This window comes from Martes martes, assembly GCF_963455335.1.
Source record: "Martes martes genome assembly, chromosome: 8".
Taxonomy (NCBI): Eukaryota; Metazoa; Chordata; class Mammalia; order Carnivora; family Mustelidae; genus Martes; species Martes martes.
This window is the reverse complement of record NC_137895.1, coordinates 119694269-119719862: the sequence shown is the minus strand read 5'-3', so window position 1 is coordinate 119719862 and position 25594 is coordinate 119694269. Positions and strand designations below refer to the sequence as shown.

The window sequence follows — 25594 nt, the reverse complement described above, 5'->3', positions numbered from 1 at the left end:
AGGACTGGAAAGGCTTATGTGACTTGTTCAAGATCACACAAAAGTGCTGGTGTCATTACGAGAAATTAAGCCACATGACTCCAGCACCCTGTTTCTCCGTCATCCCACGTGTGTGTAGAACATACTTAGGAGGAAGGCACATTGCACGGATGAAGGAATAGCTGCTGCCAATATCATCACAATTTTAACCTTAAATGTATTCAGAGTTTGTGTTTCTATGTCAGTGAGTACTCTCCAGAAACCAACGTAGATCTTTATATAAAATTTGGCCACAGTGTGACAAGTTATAGACAAGTGGCCATAATGACATGTTTAAAAGCATCTAGGCTCTTTTTTTCCCCCCCTAGTTTTTCTTTCCTATCATCTGCCATAGCGAGAGCCGAAGAAATGTCAGTGGACATTAGTAAATTTTGAAAAGGGGAGTGTTTTTACTACTTATTTTCTTTTAAAGACTCTCACTTGCTTACCAGACCTCTACTTTGTTGCCTGAACTGATTTCTTTAGTTTTTCACTCCATGGTAGGATCTGAGCCAATATGACTAAATAAGTTGTCTTTACTATAAATAATGTGCACAATGTATATACTCTACAATGTGTACTCATTCCTCTCAGGCATACTCTCCTTATGCACATAATGCATGCATATGCATAATGCTAATAATAAACTGTTAAGAACTACGGCACAGTACACACAGGATTCTAGATGTTCTAAACCATTTCACGTGCATAACATACCAATTGTTCGTTCTTTAAAATCCTACCATCCTACTTAAGGATATAAAGATGTTCGGAACCATTCACATTTGCCAGATATTTGCCTGGAATTGTTTTTGAGTGATTCCATGTTAATTCACTAGTATTCATAGGAATTAAAAACATGCAGTTCCGAGGATACCAGATAATAATTTTTTTGTGGCTTTTCAAAGACAACTGTAAAGTTAAAAGTCACCACAATTATAATCCATTTATCAGTTTGAAGGCAGAGAATGTCATGTTCCCTGCTCTATCCCAGTGTCTGGTACATGAGGCACTCGATAAGTATTTGTTGAACGAATAAATAAATGAATGAATGAAGTAATACTCTACCCTCTTCCTTTATCTAATTGAAAGCATGAAAAAAATGTATCAAAATTGTATCCTTTAAAGAGTTAGGTGAATTTGGCATGAATAATCAGCGGTACAGAGAATAAAATGGCTTATTAGCCATCCCTTATGCTCTCACTTCTCTTTCAAAACCCTTGGGTCAAATACTTCTACCCTCCACAGGGAGCAATTTTCCAAGAGAGAGGTGGGCTATATTCCTGCGCCTAACTATTATTGTGCCTCTCATCAAACTCTAGGCCCTAGATTTCCATCAAAGCCCTGTGCTTTGTTAGATAGATAACCAAGTAGAAAAATGGAGACATAGCACCTGTCTTTTGCCCTCCCAGAGACTCAAAACTTAGTCAGGAAATAGTACCGCAATGCCTTCCAGCCCTGTCCTTTTACCCAGCTTTCACTGGTAATGAAAGAATCATATTGTCACAAAAACACCTACAGCTACCCTATAGTACACGATGGATAAAATATCCTTGGAGATGAACTGCGAAAAGACCATCCGGGGGGTATCTTCTTGAATCCCACACACCCTGTGTTAGACCAGGGCAGAGACTGTGCTGGGATTCTATGCTCACTGGAAAGGTAGGTAGAGTTTTAACAGGTAGTATAATTATAATAAAAAGGGCATAAAGCCTTTGTAGATTAACAACCCAAACAGGGACACCTAAGGGCTGGTGTTATTTTGCAATAACTGTTGACTTTGGGTGGCTGTAACTGTGAAGGGCAGCCCCCTGCCCTGTTCCCTAGGGCTAAATTCACAGCCGTCCACAGGCACATCCACAGGCCCATATTTCTCGAAGAGAACAGATGGTGAGGCGAGGGCCTAGACACAGAAGCAGATTTATCTTGTCAAGGTTGCTATCTCTAGGTAACCGACCTTAAGCAGGTCACACATGGTCACATGACAACAATGTGGTTCAGAGGTGTCCTAAGGTGTCTGCCATTCATTAACTCTTCCTTCTCAGTCTCCCAACTGCTCATTTTGGATCAGTAGTGGCAATTTTGCTGTTGCTGTTGTTGGGGGTGTGTATGTGTCTGTGCGTGCATGTGTATACATGTATTTAAAGAGAGAATGCCTTATGCATGAATGCTAGCGAAGATTTATCTACCTTCAAAATATTTCACTGCTTTAACATGACTGTGGACATCCTGGAGTATTTTATTTTGTGTTCGCGAATGATAGAAGTCCTACCTTGAAGGGGATAAAAGCACCCTTCTGATAGGTAGTCAAGTCTGAGCGTCAGTCCTGGTGAGAGCCCAGTGTTCTAAAAGCAGTTGTGGGGCAAAGCCAGTGTCTGGACCCGTCACCTCACAATCACAACAACCCGGGGTTCAGAGCCTTCTCTGGGATGCCTGAAAAGGCGTGGCGGGATGACTCTGTGTTTTGTTGGGTTTGCTTTTCCTGGAGGTCTTGTTTTCTGAATGCTCTACTTTTTGTGTGCTGTGTGTGTATTTCCTTGCAGGAAATACATGCCCTTTTATGATTTGTCCCCATCATAAAAGCTGAAATCCTTGCCCTTTCAATACAGATCAGATTGTGTGTGCAGCCCGGCAGACCTCAGGAGTCTGTGAAAGGCTGACCTAGTCACACTTCAGCCTGGCGACTGTCTTGCTGTGAACACCCACATCAAAAAGCCAAAGTTGCCAGCATCTGCCTTCCTGAGTATTATTATTATTATTATTATTAATTATTATTTTACTTTATTCCATTTGTTTTTCCAAATGCGCTACTTTTTTTTTTCCTGAAGCCATTTTTGCCCAGTCGCCTCTCCCCTGAAATGTTCCTACTTCTATGTATTTATTTTTTTAGGCACTGGAACCCCGCATTGTCCTTAATATAGGTACAGAATGGGTGGGCTGCTCTCAGAATGGTCTCAGGATTTCCCAGCATGCTCTGAATTTGTCTGATGTCAGGCCAACCTCTCAGTTCCATCCTGAGCCATTCTAGAGGGAGGCACTGGAAAGGCAGCCACTGAAAATCAGATAATGTAGCTTTGTTATTCAAAAGAAAGTACACATATGTGTACGATATATTGGTTTTATGAGCCAGGATGTCCTACTGTACTTAGAGTTAAGATTGATTTCACCGTTTCCAAAAAAAGCTTCCTTTCTACTAACAAGCATAATTTTCTAACTTACCTACATGTCTAACTCTAAAAAGAATCAGAAAGATTCTTCTTTAAGGATCATCATGAGCCAGTTCAAGCAGTATGGTAGATGAAATATTCACAAAAAGCCTTTCCTACATAGTGCATGTAAAATACTGAATAAAATCAAAGGGGGGAAAAATCATATTTTTAAATGCTTGGTTAGGCTGGTGAGGAAGTAAAGGACTTGCTCATGGTGCAGAAACAAGAGAACAGAGAAAGTGAGAGGTAGGGGGAGACCTAGAGTGCCCACCTGCCTGGTGTGGGGTCAGTTAATGGGCCAAAGTGAGACAGAGCCCAGCCTGGATAATTAGGAGGTAAACTACAGACACAGACACAGTTCCCATCAGCACATAAAGGGAGTGTACCCTCACCCCACATAACACCCATGGGGGCACAGGAGGAGGTAAAAATCTGGTCCACATAGGGAGTCTTTGGATATTATATGCCTTTCTCAGTCTTGTTTTCTGGTGAAAGGGAAGAAGATTGGTAAAAACCATCTCCAGTAAGAATCCACAGCTGCAGGCCTGCATTCACTGGGTTTAAAGCCAGAATTCATAGACCTTGTGTGATTCTAAACCCCTCAAGTGAAAAGTTTCAAGAGCCACAAAAAGGGGCACCTGGGTGGCTCAGTTAATTGAGCATCCGACTCTGGTTTTGGCTCAGGTCATTATCTCAGGGTCGTGAGATCAAGCCCCACGTTGGGTTCTACAGTCAGCATGGCGTCTGCTTCAGATTCTCTCTCCCTCTCCCTCCTGCTTACTCTCTCTCTCTCTCTAATAAATAAATAAAAATCTTTAAAAAAATAGTCACAAAAAAAACCCCAAATACTGTATGATTCCACTTATATGAGGTAGTTAGAGTCGTCAGATTCATAGAGGTGAACCATAGAATGGTGGTTGCCTTGGCCAGTGTGGAGGAGGAGTAGGGAGTTGTTTAATGAGTAGAGAGTTTCAGATTTCTGGAGTTTGGTCGCACAACAATGTGGATATATTAAACACTACTGAATTTTATACTTCAAAATGGATGTAAGATGGTAAATTTTATATTATGACTATTTTACCACAAAAAATAATTTTTTTTTTAATTTTTAGAAATTGAGTTTAAAGTAGTCCCAGATTGGTAGTGCCCTCTAACTGCCTACAAGAAATGAATAAAACAAGCCAACAAATGAACAGGGGAAAAAAATCCTTCAGCCTAGGACTCATAATAATTTCCAAGATCACAATAACATTTTTTTTTAGTATGAGAAAATAACTTCACATGAATGAGAGCCCAAAGAACTAACAAACTATAAAATCAGGGGGAGAAAAACATTAGAAATTAGGGGTGCCTGGGTGCCTCAGTGCGTTAAGCCTCTGCCTTCAGCTCAGGTCATGATCTCAGGGTCCTGGGACCGAGACCCACATCGGGCTCTCTGCTCAGCAAGGAGCCTGCTTCCCCCTCTCTCTCTGCCTCCTGCTCTGCCTACTTGCGACCTCTCCCTCTGTCAAATAAATAAATAAATAAATAAATCTTTTTAAAAAAGACATTAGAAATTAGATTTATCAATCACAAGGTAAATATTACATGTTTAATTTTTTTTTGAAGATTGAATTGAAAACATACTGAAGGAAAAAAGAAATTATCAAAATTCACCAAGCAGGGGTGCCTGGGTGGCTCAGTGGGTTAAAGCCTCTGCCTTCAGCTCAGGTTATGATCCCAGGGTCCTGGGATCGAGCCCCACATCCGGCTCTCTGCTCAGCAGGAAGCCTGCTTCCTCCTCTCTCTCTGCCTGCCTCTCTGCCTACTTGCGATCTCTGTCTATAAAATAAATAAATAAAATCTTTGAAAAACAAAATTCACCAAGCAGAATTAAAAAGTAAACTAATAGGTGCTCCTGGGTGGCTCAGTTGGTTAGGTGTCCGATTCTTGATTTCCGGTTGTGGGATTGAGCTCTGTGTCAGGCTCCATGCTCTGCGTGCAGGGCCTGCTTAAAGAATCTCTCTCTCCCTCTCTCTCTGCCCCGTCCTCTCTCCCCCATGCTAGCTGTTGCTTGTACTCTCTCTCTCTAAAAAAAAGAGACACTCCCACCCTCATCAAAAGTATATGCCCATTACTACAGAGCTTCTTGTCAGTTAGAGCTAGATTTTCCATAACACATTGCCAGTCTATGCCTCCTTCCCACAAAACCAAGTAGGTTTCAACACATTAAATCTAAATATCCAAAATAAAGAATGGTAAAACCTTAAAAAAAAAAAAAAAGTAAACAAATAGACAGGTGCCTGAATGGTTCAGTCAGTTAAACATCTGACTCATGATTTTGGCTCAGGTCATGATCTCTTGGGTGCAGCGATGAAGCTCCATGAGGGGCTCTTTGCTCAAGAGGGAGTCTGCTTGAGATTCTCTCCCTCTGCCCCTTCCCCATGCATACTTGGTCTCCTCCAAAGTAAATAAATAAATCTTTTTAAAAAGTAAACAAATAGAATTTATAGAATTTTTTTTAGAAGGACTATGGTTTTAAGTTTTCTGTTCTTAATATTGTAAACCAAATTAATAGACCAGGCAGCAGATTATTTTGCTGGAGAGAGAAGTGGTAAATAGGAAGATAGAACTTTCAGAAAATGGGTCCAATATGCAAAGGGATGGAAACATGAACGAGATGGTAAAAGACCTGCAGGACAGGTAATCAGATCCTATGTCTATCAAACTGGAGTTTATGATGAAAATAATCAAGAAGATACAGATGAAGCACTATTTGAAGGGACAATCACTCAAGTTATCCAGAAACAAATGAAAAATACATCTTCATATCCAGGAATCCCAAGCATACACGATAAAAAATTCACACTGAGATAGATCATAGTGCAGATAGAGACTCCCAGAGACAAAAATGTCAAAAACAGAAAGAAATGGCAGGTTACTTCCAAGGAAGCATAACTGAGGTCAGTGGATATATCAGTTGAAAATGGGATATCTTAGAAAAATAACTTTTAAGTAGAATTGTCTATTTTAATTAATTATTATAAATTATTCTATTTAATTATCTCTTATGAATAAAGTAACGAAGGCATTTTCAGATACATATATACTAAGTATTTATTACCAAAACAGATACATACTGAGGGAACTCCAAATTGTGTACCTTAGGAAATTCAAGGATAAAGATCTGAGATGAAGACGGAATAGTGAGCAAAGAAAACAGCAAACGAAAAGGCTAATCTCAATATACAGTGACCATTTAAATGTTTGATGATAATAAAATAATGTCTAATTACTGGGATTAAAAAAAGAAAATAGACACCTATCCTGGGGAAAAAAAAAAGTATGTAAGTTAGATGGTAAGTGATTGAAGTCAAAGGATTCTAAAGTCTGTATTACCAGGAAGGTTGGTAAAATATTTCTTATATTTAAAATTTGACATGTTAAACATCCATGTTACATTTTCTGTTATAACCATTGAGAGGATAGAAATAGTATAGATACCTTCCAAAGTATTAAAGGGGACAGATAAAATAAGAAGGTGAAAAAAATCAATAAAAGAAATCAAGAAAGGATGACATTAACTACAACAAAGAGAAAAAGGGAGGGGGCACCTGGATAGCTCAGTTGGCTGTGTCCGACTCTTGGTTTTGACTCAGGTCAGGATCTTGGGTTCCTGAGCGCAAACTCCGCTTTGGGCTCCACGCTCAGTCAGGAGTCAGCTTGAGATTCTCTGCCTCTGCCCCTCCCCCGCTCATACACTCATGTGTGTGTGCTCTCTCTCTTTCTCAAATAAATAAATAAATAAAATCTTAAGGAAAAAAAGAAAAAGTGGGACAAACATTTTAGTAAACGTAGTCAATGTAAAAAAAAAAAACAAACCCGAAGTGTTCATATAAGAGAAGAGACTGGATAAAACCCAAAACCCAGCCACATGCTAGGTGTGTGTAAAATGTATCTAATTTATAAAACTAACAAAGATCAGGATAGTCACATTAATATCAGATAAAGAAGCTTTAAAAACGAAAAGCATTACTCAAATTACTAGAGATAAAGCAGTTCAATATATGTTGAAATAAGTTTCAATTTGCCAGGAAAGTGAAACAACTTTATATGCACATGAAGGCATAGCTTCAAATTTTATATATATATATTAAAAAACCTGAAATATGTACAATGAGAAATTTAAAAATCCACCGTAATAAATTTTAACATACTTCTTTTTTTTGTAACCAATAGATTGAGCAGTCACAAAGTCAGTAGGAAGACAGAATATTTGAACATGGTTACTAACTGTAGTCTAATGGACCTCTAGAGAACCTAATAACAACAGAATACAATGTTTTCAAAAACCTGAGAAATTTTATAAAATTTAAAAATGTATACTATCTTACTCATTTTCATGCCATACTTCACACTGTTTAAAAGGTATTTAAAAATCATCCTTCTGGATTAAAGATGCTACATATGTTCAAAATCATACAAGGTAACATTAACAAATACGTTATTTTAAATTCATATGAACTTACCCTAGATCTTACAGCAAATGGTAGAGTCAAGATGTAAAAGCAGGAGTCTCTGGGTCCAAAGATTCTATTCTTCGTATTAGGATACACTACCTGTAAGATGGGGATCTAGAAGCATCCTCTTCTTTATCAGTACAACCGGAAGATATTCAAAACAGCCATGTATTGCTCTTGATATCAACCCAGTTGCCAGAAAATTGCCTTTACCTCAATGTTCTCAGTCAGTCCATTAATAGCACCCCCTCCATTCTGCCACAATTGTAACTTTTAATTTCTTCTCAGCACAGGATTTTATAACATTTCTATTAAGTAGAAGCATATTATCAGTGCACGCTGTAGGACTATTTATCAAAGAGCAGAATGCCAGGTGTGACGATGAGGGGCTACCAGTATGTTAATATGGCTTTACTCCAATAGGCAAGATAGAAGTAATTATAATGTGTTATTAGTCTCATTTGTCCTGTGTTAATTTCTTTTTTTTTAAATTTTATTTATTTATTTGACAGAGATCACAAGTAGGCAGAGAGGCAAGCAGAGAGAGAGAGGGGGAGGCACGCTCCCCGTTGAGCAGAGAGCCCAATGAGGGGCTTGATCCCAGGACCCCGAGATCATGACCCAAGGCGAAGGCAGAGGCTTTAACCCACTGAGCCACCCAGGTGCCCCTGTCCTATGTTAATTTCTTAACCAATTTCATCCAAAGGCTAATGTCTAGCCTTTGTAATACTGTTAGGTTTCTTCAAGAAACGAACTGCAGCCAACATCTGTTCAAACAAGATAGTCACTTATTTTGTGGACCCCTACACATCTAATAGAATGAGTTGGGGGGGGGTTGAGTGGTGGGCTCCAAAAAGATATGTTCATGTTTTAACCCTCTGAACCTCTGAAAGTGATCCTGTTTGGGAAAAGAGTCTTTGAGTTGTGATGAAGTTTAGGGATCTCAAAGGAGATCATTTTGGTTTATCTGGGTAGACACTAAATCTAACGATATGTCCTTTTAAGAAACAGAAGAAGAGAAAACACAGACAGACAGGAGGGGGCCATGTAAAGAAAGAGGCAGAAATTAAAGTTATATAGCCACAAGCCAAGGAACGTTTGGAACAATCAAACAATGGAAGAAGGAAGGTAGGATTTTACCCTAGAGCCTTTGGAGGAAGTGCAGCTCTGGCCTCCAGAGCTGTAAGAAATCTCTTGTTTTAAGCCACCCAGTTTCTTATAATTTGTTATAGTTGCCATGGGAAACCAAGAATACTACCAAATAATATACCCATTACTATTATGTTCTTTTTTTTTTTTTTTTAAGATTTATTAATTTGAGAGAGAGAGAGAGAGGAGGGGAGGGGCATAAGAAGAGGGAGAAAGAATCCGAAGCAGACTCCGGGCTCACCGTGGAGCCTGGAGCCCCATGCAGGGCTCAGTCTCACAATTCTGAGATCATGACCTGAGCCAAAATCAAGAGTAGGATGTTTAACTGACTGAGACACGCAGGCTTATGCCCCAATATTATGTTTTATAATTGCATTTTCCCAAATTCGGATGACTCAAACCACCAGTCACAACAGCACATTTGAATATTTACATTGGTGGTTTTCTTCTCAGGGTGAAACCATTCACTTTCCCTTCCCTTTATATTTGCAGATAAATTTATCACTTTAACTACTGACAAATACTGAGCAAGTAGACTTGGCAGCTGCTGTGGTATCAGAACTTGAGGCAAAGAAGTGAAGTACACAGGGACAGTTCCTATGAAGGTTATGAAGGATTAAGTAAATGAAAAGAAATGATTTACACAAAATACCTAGAACACCAACAGCCCAGAGTCAGGATACAGAACTGGCAGCACTGACTTTTACTAATGTCTACTGTAAAATACTCTCATCCAGGTGGTTAGTGGTTTTCTGTAGGTGATTAGTATTCCACTAATCTGATGATATTATTTATTTGACCATCCATTATCATCTGGTGACTTGGACTCATTTGGAGAGAGTCTGCTTACCTATCGATGTGAGACATAACCGTTTTGGAGATGTCTACACCTGCTTCTTGCAATACTCGGATAATCTGAAATGGTGCACTTGGATTCCTTCCAGGATGAATAATAACAGGACAGCCTAGCTGAGCCTGAGCATGAGCTGTTGCTTGAAGAACCTTCCTTTCACTCTCAGCCAGAGGCCAGGAGCAGCCAATTTCTCCAATGACGCCACACTTGATACTAGTTCCATCAGCTCCATGGAGAATTTCATTAACGAGGACATCAGTAAGCTAAGGAAGAGCAGGAAAGAAAATATTTTATGGACTACGGAATTGATCAACCTAGAGTCACCACAGTAGGTGAATGGATTTATTCATTTGGTCATTCGTTCGTTTAAAAATGTATCTGCCATCCATTCAGTTAATATGGGTCAATGAGAAAGGCCAAATCTCAAATTCAGCAAGTTATTCTAAATCAAAGATTCAATATCATCTTACTGTGATTATTTGATGAGAAATCTGTGGCTTTAGGAAGCTATGGGGGAAAAAATGTGACTTCATGAAAGGACATTCAGACGAGAAAAAAAAAATCTATAATTTAACCTGAGAAACATCTACAACATAAAAAGACTGCCCTTGAACTACGTCAACTATATCAACTAATCCTTTAATTCTCCCTAATGTATGCAGTCCTTAATCCCATGCAGTACAAAAGAGTCACAGCACACAATACTCCTACGGCATTTTTTGATTCATAGGTATATTACTACTAAGAGTGGTTGGAAGAATGTGTAATGCTGACTTCAGGGTAGTCTTCAAACAATATAAGCATATAAAAAGGTAAAGACCTGCCTGGAAAATGATACAGATAAAGTTTTGCCATACGAAGATTTTAACGATTAACTAACTGAATCATTGCGAAGACTGCAACTGACATTCTTTGCCTAGCAAGCAGGCAAGGGAAGACACATACACATACAGACAATAGGTATAAACATGTATAAACACATCCAGGCATGTTCCAAAAGGGAGCACATATATATGCAAAGAAGCTTCGTGGCTAATTCTTTCTGTTTCTCTCCGAAAGCTTTCTTTCCTTCTGCCCATTCTTGCTTAAGATCCTATGATAACAAAACCAGGAATGGATTTTCTTCCACCCTTCCTGTTTTGTAAAAGAAGAAAACATACTCGCCCATGTGCCAGGTCTCTGCCTGCCAAATTTCACCCTACCGTGAATTTTTATTGCTGGTTATTGTAAAATCCAGAAAGAAAATCGGGGTTATGTAACTGAAGTTTATAATGGGAAAATGAGGTTTACAAACAGGGCTGTGGTACCACGACAGAGCAGGGATACCAGATATCCCTGGATGTTAACACTTGGGGGTTTTCAGTGACTAGAGGGTTAAGCTCTCCTCCCTTGATGCTTTTTTTCTTTAGGAGATGAAATGTTCCTAATTTGGGTCCCCACTGGCAGATGTCTTTGCTAGCTAGCACATTTCTGTAGCATGCTACCTCTGAGTCAGTGACATTCCTGGTGGGGATGACAGAGGGAAAAATCTAGTGTCTGAGGTTCTGGCCTTTCTGAATTGACACGCAAGTATTGCCCACATGCTCAGGACTCCTCACCTGCTCTACCGACATGGCTCTGGTCTCCGGGGAGTGAGTTGCCTCCACATAAAACCCAGCTCCAGCTATGATGTGGACGCCTGTCTCTTCCGCAAACCATCTCAGAGCCTTCACGTCTCGGCTAATCCCAACAGTCGTGTTCTCCACTACAGCCCCTCCACCTTTGGCTTTAAAATACAACAGTTCTTCCCTTACGGCTTCCATCTCCTGATTCAGCCAAAGATTCTCTTTATGGGAATAAGGGTTTTTTTGAATCCAGAATAAGTTTTTCATCATAATAGGTTCCTGAGACGTGGCTTCATGACACGGAGGAGGCGGGTAGTAACAGCAGTCAAAGGTCATCGTCAGATGTTCATGAGTCAGGGTACGGCCCAGTTTGCTGGGCTCCATGGGGCCCAACACCGTCTGGACTTTCCCACTTAAGGAAGACATTTCTGGTGATACCAGGAGATGCTCTAAAAAGAGTGTTTTCTGGGAAAAAAAAAAAAAACTATAATCAGAAAATTTAACACACACATAAACTTCGTCCACCAGGGAGGGGAGGCTGCGAACGGATACCTGTGTAAGAAAGAGAATCAATGGAACTAGAGATATGATCCCACTTATCATCCTGCCAAAGCCAGAGTCAGTCTCTAGTAAATTGTTGAAGTTCACTGCAGCCTTCAGTGACACGCATGGTGTTAAATGTCCCCGGCCACTTCCACTGGGACTCCTTCGCCTGATTTAATCCCAACCTCATCTACTGAAAATATTTCTTGGTATTCAGTTCACAGTTTCCTTTTGCTTAATTTTATCTCATTAGTCACGGCTGTACTTCCTTGGTTAATTCAACAATAATCTCCATTAAAAAAAAAAAAAAACTCCTCATAATCAATAACTTAGGTCAAATCCAGCCTTGTATCAGATACTTTTCATTTGTTGCTTTTCAAATAAATTAAACAAACTGGGGCTATTGATCATTCCATTACTCATTCACTATCCAAGTGAACAAACTTCTGTTGAAAGGTCCATCATGTGTCAGAAATTGTAGATTTAAATACATAGGACAAAAATCTCTGACCTTGATGATTTAACAGGTTATTCCCCTCAAAAAACAACTGGGAGGGGGCACGCCTAGGTTTACTAATAAAAAACAAGAATAAAGACTTTCCTTGCTGTAGATGTTTTCTTTGGTCTAGTGCACATAGAAATACTTCGAAAATCATTAAAAGCAAAAATTCTGAGACTCCTGAGTGGTGCAGTTGGTTAAGCGTCCGACTGTTGGTTTCAGCTCAAGTAATGATCTCGGGGTCCTGGGATTGAGCCCTGTGTCGGAGGAGAGGGGGTCCATTCTTAACCTCGAGTCTGCCTGAAGATTCTCTCTCTCCCTCTGCCCGTCCCCCACCTATATACACACGTTCTTTCTCAAATAAATAAATCTTTAAAAAAGCAAAAATCCTTTGTTATAATGAAAGTGACTCTGATGGAAACTGAAAATTGCTGCTTCCAAAGAGTAAAAAACCTCTCTATTTATCCTGTTTATTTTCATTTGCAATACAAACTAAGTAGTCACCGAGTTTCCATCACTGACAACAAGAATCCCAGTTCCAGAACTTTCATGCGTCCGTATGTTTCCTAAATGAAGGGATTCTCTTGGAAAGAAGAAGGCGCGACTGAAAGTGTGAAGACAAACACCTTCGTGGCCAAGAGTGGAACCCCTGCCAGAAACAGTGGTCTACACGGAGTGCTGGCTGCATACATTCGGAGGGCGGTGACAAACTGACTGGGAACCAGGTAAAAGAAAATGTCTCTGAAGCTCTCAAGCCGTTCCTTAAAAAGACATTCTGAAATCCCTGACCTTCAGAGCCTCTGTTTTCTTCTCTGTAAATTAGAATAACAAAGCACATTTCCTAAGGTCAAAGGAATTCAATGAAATGAGCTACCAAGTATCAAAGCGACCACAGGTCTAGCACACAGCCCGTGGTTAACAAATGACAGCTCTGTTCTGCTAGCAGGAGGAACTACTGTGTATTCCCTAGATGATTTTTTTCAGAGGAAGCGTTTGGGTAGAGAGGAGATCATTTCGGGGAGAACAGGCAGAGGACGATGCGCAGTGGTACATTCAAGAGACAAGGCGAAAAGAGACCAGGGATGGCGAAAAAGGAGCTCAGAGGCTAAAGCAGATTTTACCCACAATTATCTGGAACTGAGGAGTGGGATATATATTGGCCCAGAATGTGTAAATAATTGATTCTGACTGTTTGACAGACAACTGTAGGACTTGTGGCTAGCATGGCCATTAGTTTTTGGTTGGTAGTGCTCTTCTGCAAGCCAAGCTTCCATCATTTAAATAATTCACATGTGACAGAAGCTGGTGTCTGTTTAGAGAGTCACTGTGTGCCTGCCAGTCACTGCACGGGGCAATGATTTTCCTTGACGATGTCTAGGACCACACTGTTCGATGCTTTATTCCTTGTTACTGAGAGCAAGGGACATGTCACTAGTTCTTTCTGTTGACAAAAATCACAGTTCCATTCATGATCGATTCAGTCTTCCATATGGGTTCATTTGTTCTTTCCTTCCTTTTGGCCGATGGGGCCCAGGAACTCGGATAAACTGATAAAACACTCTCACTATCATTGCATGTCAACTAGGCTTCAATTTTTTAAAAAGGAAAAGGAAAAAAAAAAAAAGCAACAACACTAGCTGTTTTACTAGAAAAGCACCAAACTGCATAGTTAATTGATACAGATTTGAAAGAGCAATGTTAGTAAGTTTCAAACTCACCACCTGTGAATCTGTGAAAAAAAAAAAACAACAAAAAACAACACTTAAGAAATGTCATCTCTCCTGGGAAATTCCCGAGGCAGAAGGAGTTGCTGTTTCCTATGATCACAAGGTAACCCATACTTAAAGGATGAAAGAAGAAACTGTAGCTGACGTTTCTCTAGGATGGAGTGTGTCCTTTGGTCGGACAGAGTCTGTATACAGCGCTCGTGGTTTCTGCCTAGTTACGTGCTGTTTCTGTAGGGCTCTACCACCCACGTTCAGCCTGAAAGCTGTTCTCTTTCCAAGGTACAGGCAAGGGGCTACCATTGGCTTCCACCACCGAGTGAAGAGTTCACAGAGCGTGGGGGAGGGTAATGGACAATGAGAGCGGCCAGTGTACAGACAGGGCGACCCGCACAGAAAAAAGCAGGCTTCCGGCATTTTGCAGGCATCCATGGGAAGCTTCCGCATCGCACACACCTGCCATGGAAGGTAGTAGGAAAAGCGACAGAGGAGCTATAAATGCCGTTGCCAGAAGCTCTGTTGTACTTCAAATGTGAAATCCGAGCAGTCAGAGACACCGAGGCTAGTCTGCAATTACCAGTACAAGCCTGGTCAAAGGAAACAATGCTTCGAACCCCAATGGGTATGGAATCAGAAAAGAACATAAACTTCAAAGAAAAAAAGAAGAAGAAAACCAGCGCTATACGGTTGAGCTGCAAACCAGAGACAATGCGTAGAATGTGTCATTTTTGAAAATACACGCATCAATTAACTTTTATAAAATATAGAGCAAATTTGCCAAACTGTTGGAGATTTGGTGGTGGGTGGGCAATTTTCACTTTGTTTCCCCAAGATTTTGCCACAGTTTTTTCACTCAGACCATTATGCTTAAGATTTTTCTGTCCCCCTGAGTTGAATGTCCATTTTGGTTACACTTCTCATTTCAGAGGATAGGACTTCTGAAAATTTTACATTCAAATGACTGTCCTCCAGGATTTCATAGACTCCTGCCCTTTTCCTGTCCCTGCCTCTCCCACACCTGGTCCTGGACCTGGCTGAAGGTACCTGCTTTGCAATTTTAGATGCAGGGGTCAAACTGGCAGGTTGCTGTTGGGTGAATTGATTTTCAGTTCACCTCCCCAAGAACTGCGTAAGTTCGAATCTCTGTAATAAATCCTTGTTCCATTTCACCTATAGTTGTTTTCTTTCCCTGATCAAACCCCTACTTGATTTTAAAACAAACAAACAAAAATACGGGAAAGCATTTCAGGAAAGCAGGAGAAGGTATGAACTGAATAACTAGCAGCCCCATGGAGAATGGATGAAAGGGAGGCTGTGCATCTGCAGAGACCAGTGGGGACATCGCTAGAACCTGGGGAAAAAAGTCAGGTGGTGGCTTGGTCTGAGAAGATGCCAGTGGAGATGGTGAGAAAGCAGAAGCGGCACGAGATACTGGAAGTTTCTAACTGGACTTGCTGCTGCTATTAAAGTACCCCCAAATAATGGGATCCTAAAAAAAAAAAAGTGTCTTCTGGTGCAAATAGACAGGCACTTCTATTTTGGGGGCGGGGTTGCGTATCACACAGAGCAGCAGTACTCTATAAACACTGCCCTGAGTGCTGACATTTGATCTGTGACCAAAACATTTTTAAAACCACATAATATTTTTTAAAGCTTGTTCGAATACTTCCATCATGTGCAGGTTCAAACCTGTGACATGTCTTCTCTCAGTATCGGTCTGGTGGCTGAACAATGGGACACAGAGTTTCGTCCTCACACCCACCACCTGCCCAGATATGTATGGTTCTAAGGCTCTACTGCATGGAGGTTTATGACTTTCCATATTAAGCGTCATCAAAAAAATTAATAACCAGGCCTGAATAAGGAGGACGCAATCCGACCGCTTCAGTACACAGAGCAATAATGGGACCCAGCGAGTTCTTCAAACTGTGACATAAATAAAACAAAACCAATCAGAGATATAAATGAGCAGTGAGATTCTTATATTCAGAGGAAAAAAGTGGCTTTCATTTCCAAGCTTTTTTTTTTTTTTTTTTTTTTGCCTTTCCCCCTGCCATTTGACTAAGGAAGTTGGATAGACATCTGAGGATATTTCCAAATTCCAAGTAATAAATATGAAGATGGTGATGAAGATGTACTCAGGAAGTGACACTCCTTGAAAAAGGCATTGAAAGATGGGTGCACTTGGGAAAGGTCCCTTCCCCTATGTTGGCTCAGGCCTTCCCTGAGTTCATCAGAAAGGATAGGTCAGGGGAGTCCAGTAATTATTAAAGTCAGAAATCACATTGGGTTGTTCAGCTGTTGGGGTGGAGTTTGTAGCTTAATTGACTTTCTTCTTAAATTTTTTATTTTTAATTGAAGTACAGTTGACGTACAATATTATATGAGTTTTAGGTGTTGAATCTAGTGATCCAACAATTATATCCATTTTGAAATGCTTGCCGTAAGTGTAGTTACTTACCACCTGTCACCATATAATTATTACAGTATTACTACATTCCTTATGCTATACTTTTCATCCCTGGGATTTATAGCTAGAAGTTTGTATCTCTTAATCCCCTTCATCTGCTTTGTCCATCCTCCCACTGCCTCCCCTCTGGCAACCACCAATTTGTTCTCTGTATCTGTGAGTCTGTTTCTGGTTTTGTTGGTTTGTCTTTTAGATTCCAGAATAAGTGAAATCATATGGTGTTTGTCTTTGTCTGTTTTATTTACTTAGCATAATGCCCTCTAGGTCAATCTATTTGCAAATGGTGAGATTTCCTTCTTTTTTATGGCTGAGTAATATTCCCTTGTACCCCATCTTCTTTACCCATTCATCTATCGATGGACACTTGGATTGCTTCTCTAACTTGCCTAGTGTAAGTAATGCTGCAGGAAACACATGGGTGCATATGTCTTTTTTAATTAGTGTTTTTGCTTAATTTGGTAAACACCTATAAGTGTAATTACTGGATCATATGGCATTTCTATTTTTAGTTGTCTGAGGTCCTTCCAGACCATTTTCCATAGTGGCTGCATCAACTTACTTGCCCACCCAACAGTGAGGAAGGCTTCTCTTTGCCCCACATCCTTGCCAACACTAGTCATTTCTTGTCTTTTTGATCACAGCCATTGAGGCAGGTGTAAGGGGATCTCATTATCGTTTTTCGTATTGCCTTTTCTTGATGATGAGTGATACTGCGCATCTCTTCATGCATCTGTTGGCCATCTGTATGTCTTTTTTGGAAAAATTCCTATTCAGGTCCTCTGCCCATTTTTAAATTGACTAGTCAAACACGTGCTAGCTGGTCAGCTCTTCAAGTCACATACACTAGGAACTTCGGTAAATGCTATTAATATTACTACTGGCTTCTGTAATTTATCTGTTTAGTCCACAAATTGAAAACATTTTTTCCTTAATAGAAAAAGGGAGGGAAGGGAATTAGAAGGAGGGAAAGGAGGAGGGAGAGGGGAAAAAAGCCCTGGATCTCTATTCAGGTCAAAAAGCAACATTACTCACTACTTGTCACAGTAACATTGGAGTGGGGACAAGTGTGATGCTGTCAAAATGCTGTCTACAGAACTGACCTTTATGGATTTAGCTCATCTCAATGCCTCATTCTCAGAAAAAGGTTCCACAGTCACTTCTGTGAGACTGTTTGATGTAAATTCCTTGATTTTGCTACTAGCATATTCCTCGCAGTGGAACATGGAACAAGTTATTGGATACAATGATTATTTATGGCTTCTTTTTCCTCATAAAGAGCTCTCTACACTGAAGCTGGTTCTCAGCTTTTCTCTTCCACAGATTCTTAGCACTAGGCTATCTTGCAGAAACACCGGTATTTGCGGCAAATGGCACCACTGGTCCTTTAACTATCTTTAGTCCCTTAAAGAGCTTACAATTGGTGTTCCTCTGAATTCCAGGTGAATCGCAGGTTAATGTTTTAAACATCTAAAGCATCATGTTCCTCACACAATTTCATCTGGAAGACTATACTTGAGGTGGCTTGATTTAGTTGCAAGAATGGTAGGTTCAGAGTCAAGAGCTCTTGGCTGTTCCACTAAATAGCTGTGTGATTTGGAGCAAGTAACTTGACCACTCTGAGCCTCTTTTCCCATCTGTGAAATGAAAGGGTTGGACCAGATGATTTCCAGATGGCATTCATGGTTCTGTAATATCCTTTAGCTTGAAATGGCTATTAATGACCTTCTAAAGATCATTCAATGAAGAATATTCATTTATCAATGAAGGTGTACTTTTAAATTTATATTTTATTTTATTTTATTTTTTAAAGATCTTATTTATTTATTTGACAGACAGAGATCACAAGTAGGCAGAGAGGCAGGCAGAGAAAGAGGAGGAAGCAGGCTCCCCGCTGAGCAGAGAGTGCGATGCGGGGCTCTATCCCAGGACCCTGGGATCATGACCTGAGCCGAAGGCAGAGGCTTTAACCCATTGAACCACCCAGGCGCCCCAAAATGTATTATTTTATATATACCTTATATATATACACATATATTATATATAATATATACATATATATGTACATTTATATATTATATGCATATATATGTAATGAGAATGAATTTCATTCATTACCTATCAATTTCATTCATTAACTATCAGTGAAGGCTGTACATATTAAGAATTTTTTAATGTACAGTTTATATACATGTGGATAGGTACATACATGTACATGGAGAGATAATAAATGGGTTTCAGTTTGAGATCCTTCTCAGTTCAAAAGAACTCTAGGAGGGACGGCTAGTCTGAAAGAACCCTGGAGTTCTGCCTCCAATGTTTCCTACCTGTGTAACTGAAAAATTTACATATTTTTAAAAAATTTAAATTTTACCATGAGTTAGTTTCCTCACTTGAAAACTGGAATCATATCTGCCTGATTTCGCATGTAAGATTTGAAATGAAAAGCAAATAAGGTGACATCTAAAAGCACTACCTAAATTATAAAACACATACAGGGGCGCCTGTGTGGCTCAGTGGGTTAAAGCTTCTGCTTTCGGCTGGAGTCATGATCCCAGGGTCCTGGGATCAAGCCCCACATCAGGCTCTCTGTTCAGCGGGGAGCCTGCTTCCTCCTCTCTCTCTGCCTGCCTCTCTGCCTACTTGTGATCTCTCTCTCTCTCTGTCAAATAAATAAATAAAATCTTTAAAAAAATACAAATGTTCAAAATTATTATTATATACCAAACATTATATTATTTTCCGAACATTTGCTGAGTATCCCTAGGCAAATACACCTACACTTGTTCTTTCATAAACCTAACAATAAGGGGCTAAAGTTTATGAGTCAAACCCAGGCTGTAATCTGCTTTTAGACGAATTCCTTCGCTTGAGACCTGTGATTCTTAAAAGCAGACTGACTGTTGCGATTGACATCACAGCTCATTAGGCTTTTGGAAATGACCCACCGAAGCAACTGCAGCTACAGGGGGTCCTAATTTTCCATGGGTAACTAGTACTGGAAATGCCTTTTTAAATGAATGCACTTAATACAGTGTGTTTGCTGGCATCCACAGACGGCTTTCAGTGAACCGTGCCTTCCCACATTCACATCTATGTGCAGCTCCCTTCTAAGCGAAGCCGAGCTCGCCCATGACTCAGTTGAACCAATAGTATGGGGCGGAAGTAATGCCATGTGTCTGGGACCCAAGTCTTTGGAAGTAGCTTCTGCTTTCGTGCTTCAGAGAAACCTGAACTGTGATGTAAGAAGTCTGGCGACCTCTCTTGTGGAGAAAGAGAGGCCCTCAGATCACATGGGGAGTGTAAGAGCCAGTCACCTCCACATCCCTTCTGAGCTCAGCCTTGCAGCTGTCCCTGAGAAGGTACCAGATGAATGAATGAGTCATCTTGAACATTCTAACCCAGCCAAGATCCCACATGACTGCCAGCACAGCTCCAGCCAACCCAGTAGAATCTGGCCAACCTGCAGAATTATGGGACGTAATAAAATGGTTGTTCGAAACCTGTGGTTTGGGCTGGCGTGTTACACAACAGTAGATAACCAAAATATACTGAAACCAACATCAAGTAATAAGTTATATTAAAAGATGTGATTAAGATTTCAAATTTGGAAATAAAATATCATAGGTCATCATTTAAAAAAATAAGTCATAATTATAAACATGTCCTAATTCTAGAACAAAGACGTAACTGAATGTTGGATTTGGGGCTGACAAAATTTTGTGATATGACATCGTTCCTTGACTTTTGCACCCCAGTGGTGAAGAAGGCGATTTTTGCAAAAATATTTCTGAAGGCTTTATCATTTTTTACCAAGGTCCTCTATTAAGCTGCTGTTAGGCAACCTGTTCTTCTGTGAAGCACTTATACTGATGTACTATCTCTGTCAGTTTCTCCTCTTGTGTTGAGGGTCCAACTCTGTCACATCCTCACGGGGCTTTGTAGGGAGCTTTCGCTTTGCTCCAGTATCACTTGCATCAACTTCACGACAACTGCATCTTTTTTTTTTTTTTAAGGTTTTCAGTTTTACTTTGCAATCTACTTGCATCCTATTTCTTGATATTTATCAATGTTTACAACCACCAAGCAGACATGAAGAAAAAGATGCTGAGATGTGAGGCAGGCACAGAAAATTCACATGCGGAAATAGGAATGCTTGAATGGAAATTGGTTGTCAAATGGTCAGTTCCTAAGAGCACAGGTGTGGTTTTTCTGAGTTACCTATTCCCTGGGGGAAGGGACTCTCCTAGTGAGCATATCACATAAGGTGATCGAAAGTGTGTTTAGCACACGTCATGTTGTATTGCATTGGTCCGTAAGGGATCAGTCTCTGTTCGACTATGTTCTGTGTGTGTGTGTGCGTGTGTGTGCACTTGCATGATATCTAGCATTTGGTTCTCATCTGTGAACCTGAACTGAACTGAGTAGAGAGAAAGTAATTCGTTTATGCCTTATTTAAGAATGAGGGAGTCAAAAATCTCGTTCTGAAATGAATAAATTTGCCATTAACTCTAAAATTCCAATAAGATTAAAATTTTTTTTTCTTTCTTTCTTTTTTGGGGGGGGGGGCGAAGTTTGAAAGTGGAACAGGCATGTCAAATGAAGAACTATCCCCAAATCCCATTGGGTTAGAATAACCTACAAATAATTACATCTTCTTTTATATACAAACAAATGTGACCCGCTAGTTTAAAATATTCATTTTTAGTGATAAATGAAGAAAGCACTGGCTACACACATAAAATTCTCCTGTCTACAAACTAAAACGAAAGCATGGTTTATTTTTTAAAAATAATTTTCAGAAGGTATAACATAAAGGAAAACTGCCCAGATTTCAAATGGCTTTCCAAACGCCCAAAGATCAACTAACTGGGATATTTGTTTGGAATTACTGCTGCTAGATAAGCCCCCAAACACCACGGGGCAGAGGGATGCTTGATTTTAGTTTTGTGTGAACAGTGCTAAATAATAAAAAAAAACATTTAAAATGGATGCCACATTTAAGGAACTTAACTTTACTCGCAACACTGTAAACATCAAACAACCCTTTGAAATTTCTCATGAATAGAAATCTAGCTTTACGCTTCAGGGAAAAAAGCTTTCCCCTTTAAATAGCAAGTTAGTCCGAAAAGTGTCCAAAAGTCACATTGTAGGGTTAGGACAGAAAGCACCACTTCGGAGGCAGTGAAAACAAATTCGATCAACCAGTGCATTGTCTGGTCTGTGAAAAATTAGATAGATCCATAGTGAGTGGGGATCTGGTGACCAGCCAAGACAGAACACTGGCCAGAGTGCAAATTCGCTCAACTTTCCTGAAAAACAGTTTAGCAGTATGTATCTGGAGTCTCAAAATGGTACTTTGCTGCTGAGGATCTGCCTTAAGGAAATATTTAGAGACATGTAAAACATATTTACGCACAAAGATTTCATTATGGCCTTATTGAGACTAGCAACCAAAATATCTCATGGTATGGGAATGTTTACATGCATACTGGAACATTATGCAAACGTTCGAGTTCTACTTTCAAAGACTATTTAATGACACAGGAAAATGCTCTTATTATAACTTCTGAAAAAAGCAAAATACGAAACCGTATTGTAAGTACTATAAATTTAGGGAGAGTGCATTCATGTACATGTAGGTAGAGCTTAACTCAAAATAGTAAAATGTTATGTGTATTTTTGGGTGGTAGAAGGAGCCAAAATAGATCATTTTTTTCTTCATTACAATTTAATGTATTTTCCAGGGCAAGTTTCTGGTTTTGTGTTGTTGTTGTTTTTTTTTTTAATGTTTATCTATTTTCATTTATAACCAGTAAAAGGGAGTAAAATGGGAGAAGATCAATGACCCCAGTATAAACTTATCCAATGCTTATACTAATGCCCCATGTAAAATAACAGAATATATATTTTGAATCCTCCAACTAAAACACACAGCAGGCAAAGATTTATGAACTCAAGAGCTATTTCGAATTCTTCTTTATTATCACAGATTTGCTAATTTCTAGCCATGCCTAGAATTGATAGCTTCGTGTGCAAGTATTTCTGATCAAATTACATGTCTTTGCAATGCAGTGACTGTGGTTCAAGCTGTTTCATCAGGTTCGTAACGGACTGATCTTTGTTAGTCGAAGCCCTGGAGCCCGGTGAGAATTTTAGAAAAGGTTCAGCACTCCAAGTAATTCTTATCACAGTCCAGTCACACAAGGACCAAGATCCTACTATCGAAAACACTCTTGTGTGAGGTTAGGCATTCAAGTGGAGGCTTGCCAAGGAGACATTTTATAGGAAAATGTCAGAAATTATGAAGTGTGGGTTGTCTCTGTGAGTGAAAAAGGGGATCAAATGAAATAAGGTTTAAGTAAAAGTAAACCACACAAGGACAAAAGCATAGAAAGAATCTTTGTAAAAGACGGTTAACGACCTCTGGCAGGTTAGGAGAAAGACAATCAGAAAAGATGAAGTAGCGTTATTACAGACTCAGTAAGTATTTATTGGCCATCCATTAAACATAAGACCCTGCGCTCTCAGTAAGAGGGAACCCCCAGCCTCACTTGGAGACTGTGAAGCAACAGTGATGCTTCCTTCCTTCATTCATTCATTCACTAAGCTGACTATGCCTCGGATGGCCATGCAAAGCACTGAGTCTCTCTTATCTCAGGTCCTCACTAAAACACCGCCAGGTTGATACCACAGGAGGAAGGTGAGGCCAAGAAAAGTGAAGACACTTAAAGTCACCGAGCCGAAAAGCCGCGATTTGAACCGGTCTGCTTAGAGAATGCCAAATATCCATCGCGAACGGCACTGGAGAGCTCTGTAAGAATGAATCAGAGTTTAGCCTATGATTACAATGATAAGAACCCTGAATGGATGATGACTACACCAAGCCTACGTAGTCCTCGGGCAGGATTCAGAGGTCTGTCTACATTCTCTCCGACGACATCTAGCCAACTGTTGAGGTAAAAACAAAACAAACAAACAAAAAAACCAACCCCAAATCCAAGGGTCATCCCAGATTCGCACCTCACCCATAGGGACTTGTCAATGCCGTAAACACCCCCACTTCACTAGCTCCTTCATTCCTCCTGTCATCTTTATCCTCAAAGCCACAACCTGAGTGCAACCACCACCAACCTCTCTCAGGTGACTCCCGGTAAGAGCTTCTAACCGCGTCTCCCTGCCAGTCTGCTCTGCCCTCAGAGCACTCTTTCTTCCTTCCTTCCCTCCCTCCCTCCCTTTCTTCTTTCTTTCTTTTAAGAAAATTTATTTGAGAGACAGCACAGAGCACGAGACAGAGAGAGTGAGTGCACCAGGAGCGGGGGGAGGGGCAGAGGAAGAAGCAGACTCCCTGCTGAGCAGGGAGCCTGAGGCCTGGGCTCAATCCTGGGACACTGGGGTCATGACCCAAGCCAGAGGTAGATGCCTAACCGACTGAGCCACCCAGGTGTCCCCAGAGTGTTCTTTCTGAAACTCAGATTCAAATAGGTCTCCCCCAGAGTCGTCCTTCCAACCTTCAGAGACAAATCTGCACCTGGAACCCAGTAGATCCCTTCGAAGCCACCGTACTGGGGCCCAGTTCAGCCGCTTGCCCTTCTCTGGGCTCAGCATGTTCACACCTGTCTCCAGGTCCTTGAATGTGTCTGTGACTCTCTTTGCTGAGCTTACAAACCCAACCCGTCCACCCTTTTCCTGTCCTGGCTAACTGCTGCTAGGCAATGAGGGGGAGCTTCTGGCGTCATGAGAAGCTTTTCTTGATGTTCTTCCTTGTTGCTCAAGAAGTCCGGGTCACATGCCGATTCTAGGTGCTCTTCTAGCTCTCAGACTTTTACTTTGAAACTCCCTTCTTATATTAATGGTTCATGTCCCTCCCTCACACTCTGACCTCGTGGAGGGCAGAGTCCATGGCTGTGTCTGCCAGTCCTCAGCCACCCACGGTGCTGGCCCATAGTTAGTGCCTAATTACCATTCATATGCTGGCTTGTTGGGAGCCAGTCTTCTTGCACAAAGGATTTGAGGGAACTTGCAACAAAGGACACATAAAGCGAAGGAAAAAATATTAAAGCAGGAGCAAGGAAATTATGAAGTTGAAGCAGAGTAAGGACCAGAAAGGAGGAACAGGTTAACAGTTGTTGGCAAAGGGCTAACCAAATCTGTCCTGGGATATTTATTTTTCTGACTATAGATAATTCCGAGATCACAGCACCCTCCTTTTAGGGCACATCGCCTTATCTCCCTAAATCAAAACAGCTAAAAAGTATTATTTAAAAGCATGGGAAATGGTTTCTCGAAAGTTTCTGGACTTGGGATTTTGAAGTCACGTTTGTTTTTTACAACTTTCCCTTTGTTTTTGCACTCCAAGCTCTCAGAAGATAGGGAACATGCCATTGTAGCGAATTCATCTGCACCTAGCAGGGCTACATAGGAATACATAAATTTGTTGTTGTTGTTGTTGTTTTTAACTTTCCCTTACTAAATAAGGGCAAGAATCTTTTTTTTTTTTTTTAAGGTTTTGCTTTGTTTTGTTTTGTTTTTTAAGTAATCGCTACACCCAGTGTGGGGCTTGAACTTACAACCCAGAGATCAAGAGTTGCACGCTCCGCTGACTGAGCCAGCCCGGCACCGCAGGGCAAGATTCTTGAGCATATTAACACAACAACAAGCAACTTTATCTTCAAGGACATTTCCTATTTCAACGGGTAGAAGCCAATTATAAATCAGAAAACTAAAAGCACTTGGTAAAATTAGCACAGGTGATTCATGGCAGTAGCTCTTCCTTTACAAGGACTAAACCTGGGTGATGACTGACTGGTAAGGCTCATTTTTCAAATGTTCAACTCTCCACACTAATTTCTTTTCAAGGCAGTTTAATTTTAAAACACGCTTCCTGGAATTACAGAGAGCTTTTCAGTTGCACAAATAAATACATACCTACAAAGTGTTCCCCACAAAATCACGTCAGGGCCTTTATTTTGAAGACCACACAGTAGACCCACTTTGAAAAGCCTTAACTTTGGCCACCCTGTTTGGCT

General features: G+C 40.4%; 1 protein-coding gene across 2 annotated transcripts in view; it reads right to left on the bottom strand.

The window, feature by feature from the left end:
* PTER (phosphotriesterase related) overlaps positions 1 to 25594 on the bottom strand; it is a 68023-nt gene that overhangs the window by 21448 nt on the left and 20981 nt on the right. For both annotated transcript variants that reach the window (XM_080811908.1, XM_080811909.1), the window contains exons 2-3: positions 11327 to 11797; positions 9726 to 9991 (exon numbers count right to left, since the gene is read on the bottom strand). In XM_080811908.1, coding sequence (XP_080668034.1) covers positions 9726 to 9991; positions 11327 to 11758 — 698 coding nt within the window. In that variant the 5' untranslated portion in view covers positions 11759 to 11797. The remainder of the gene's footprint in view (positions 1 to 9725; positions 9992 to 11326; positions 11798 to 25594) is intronic.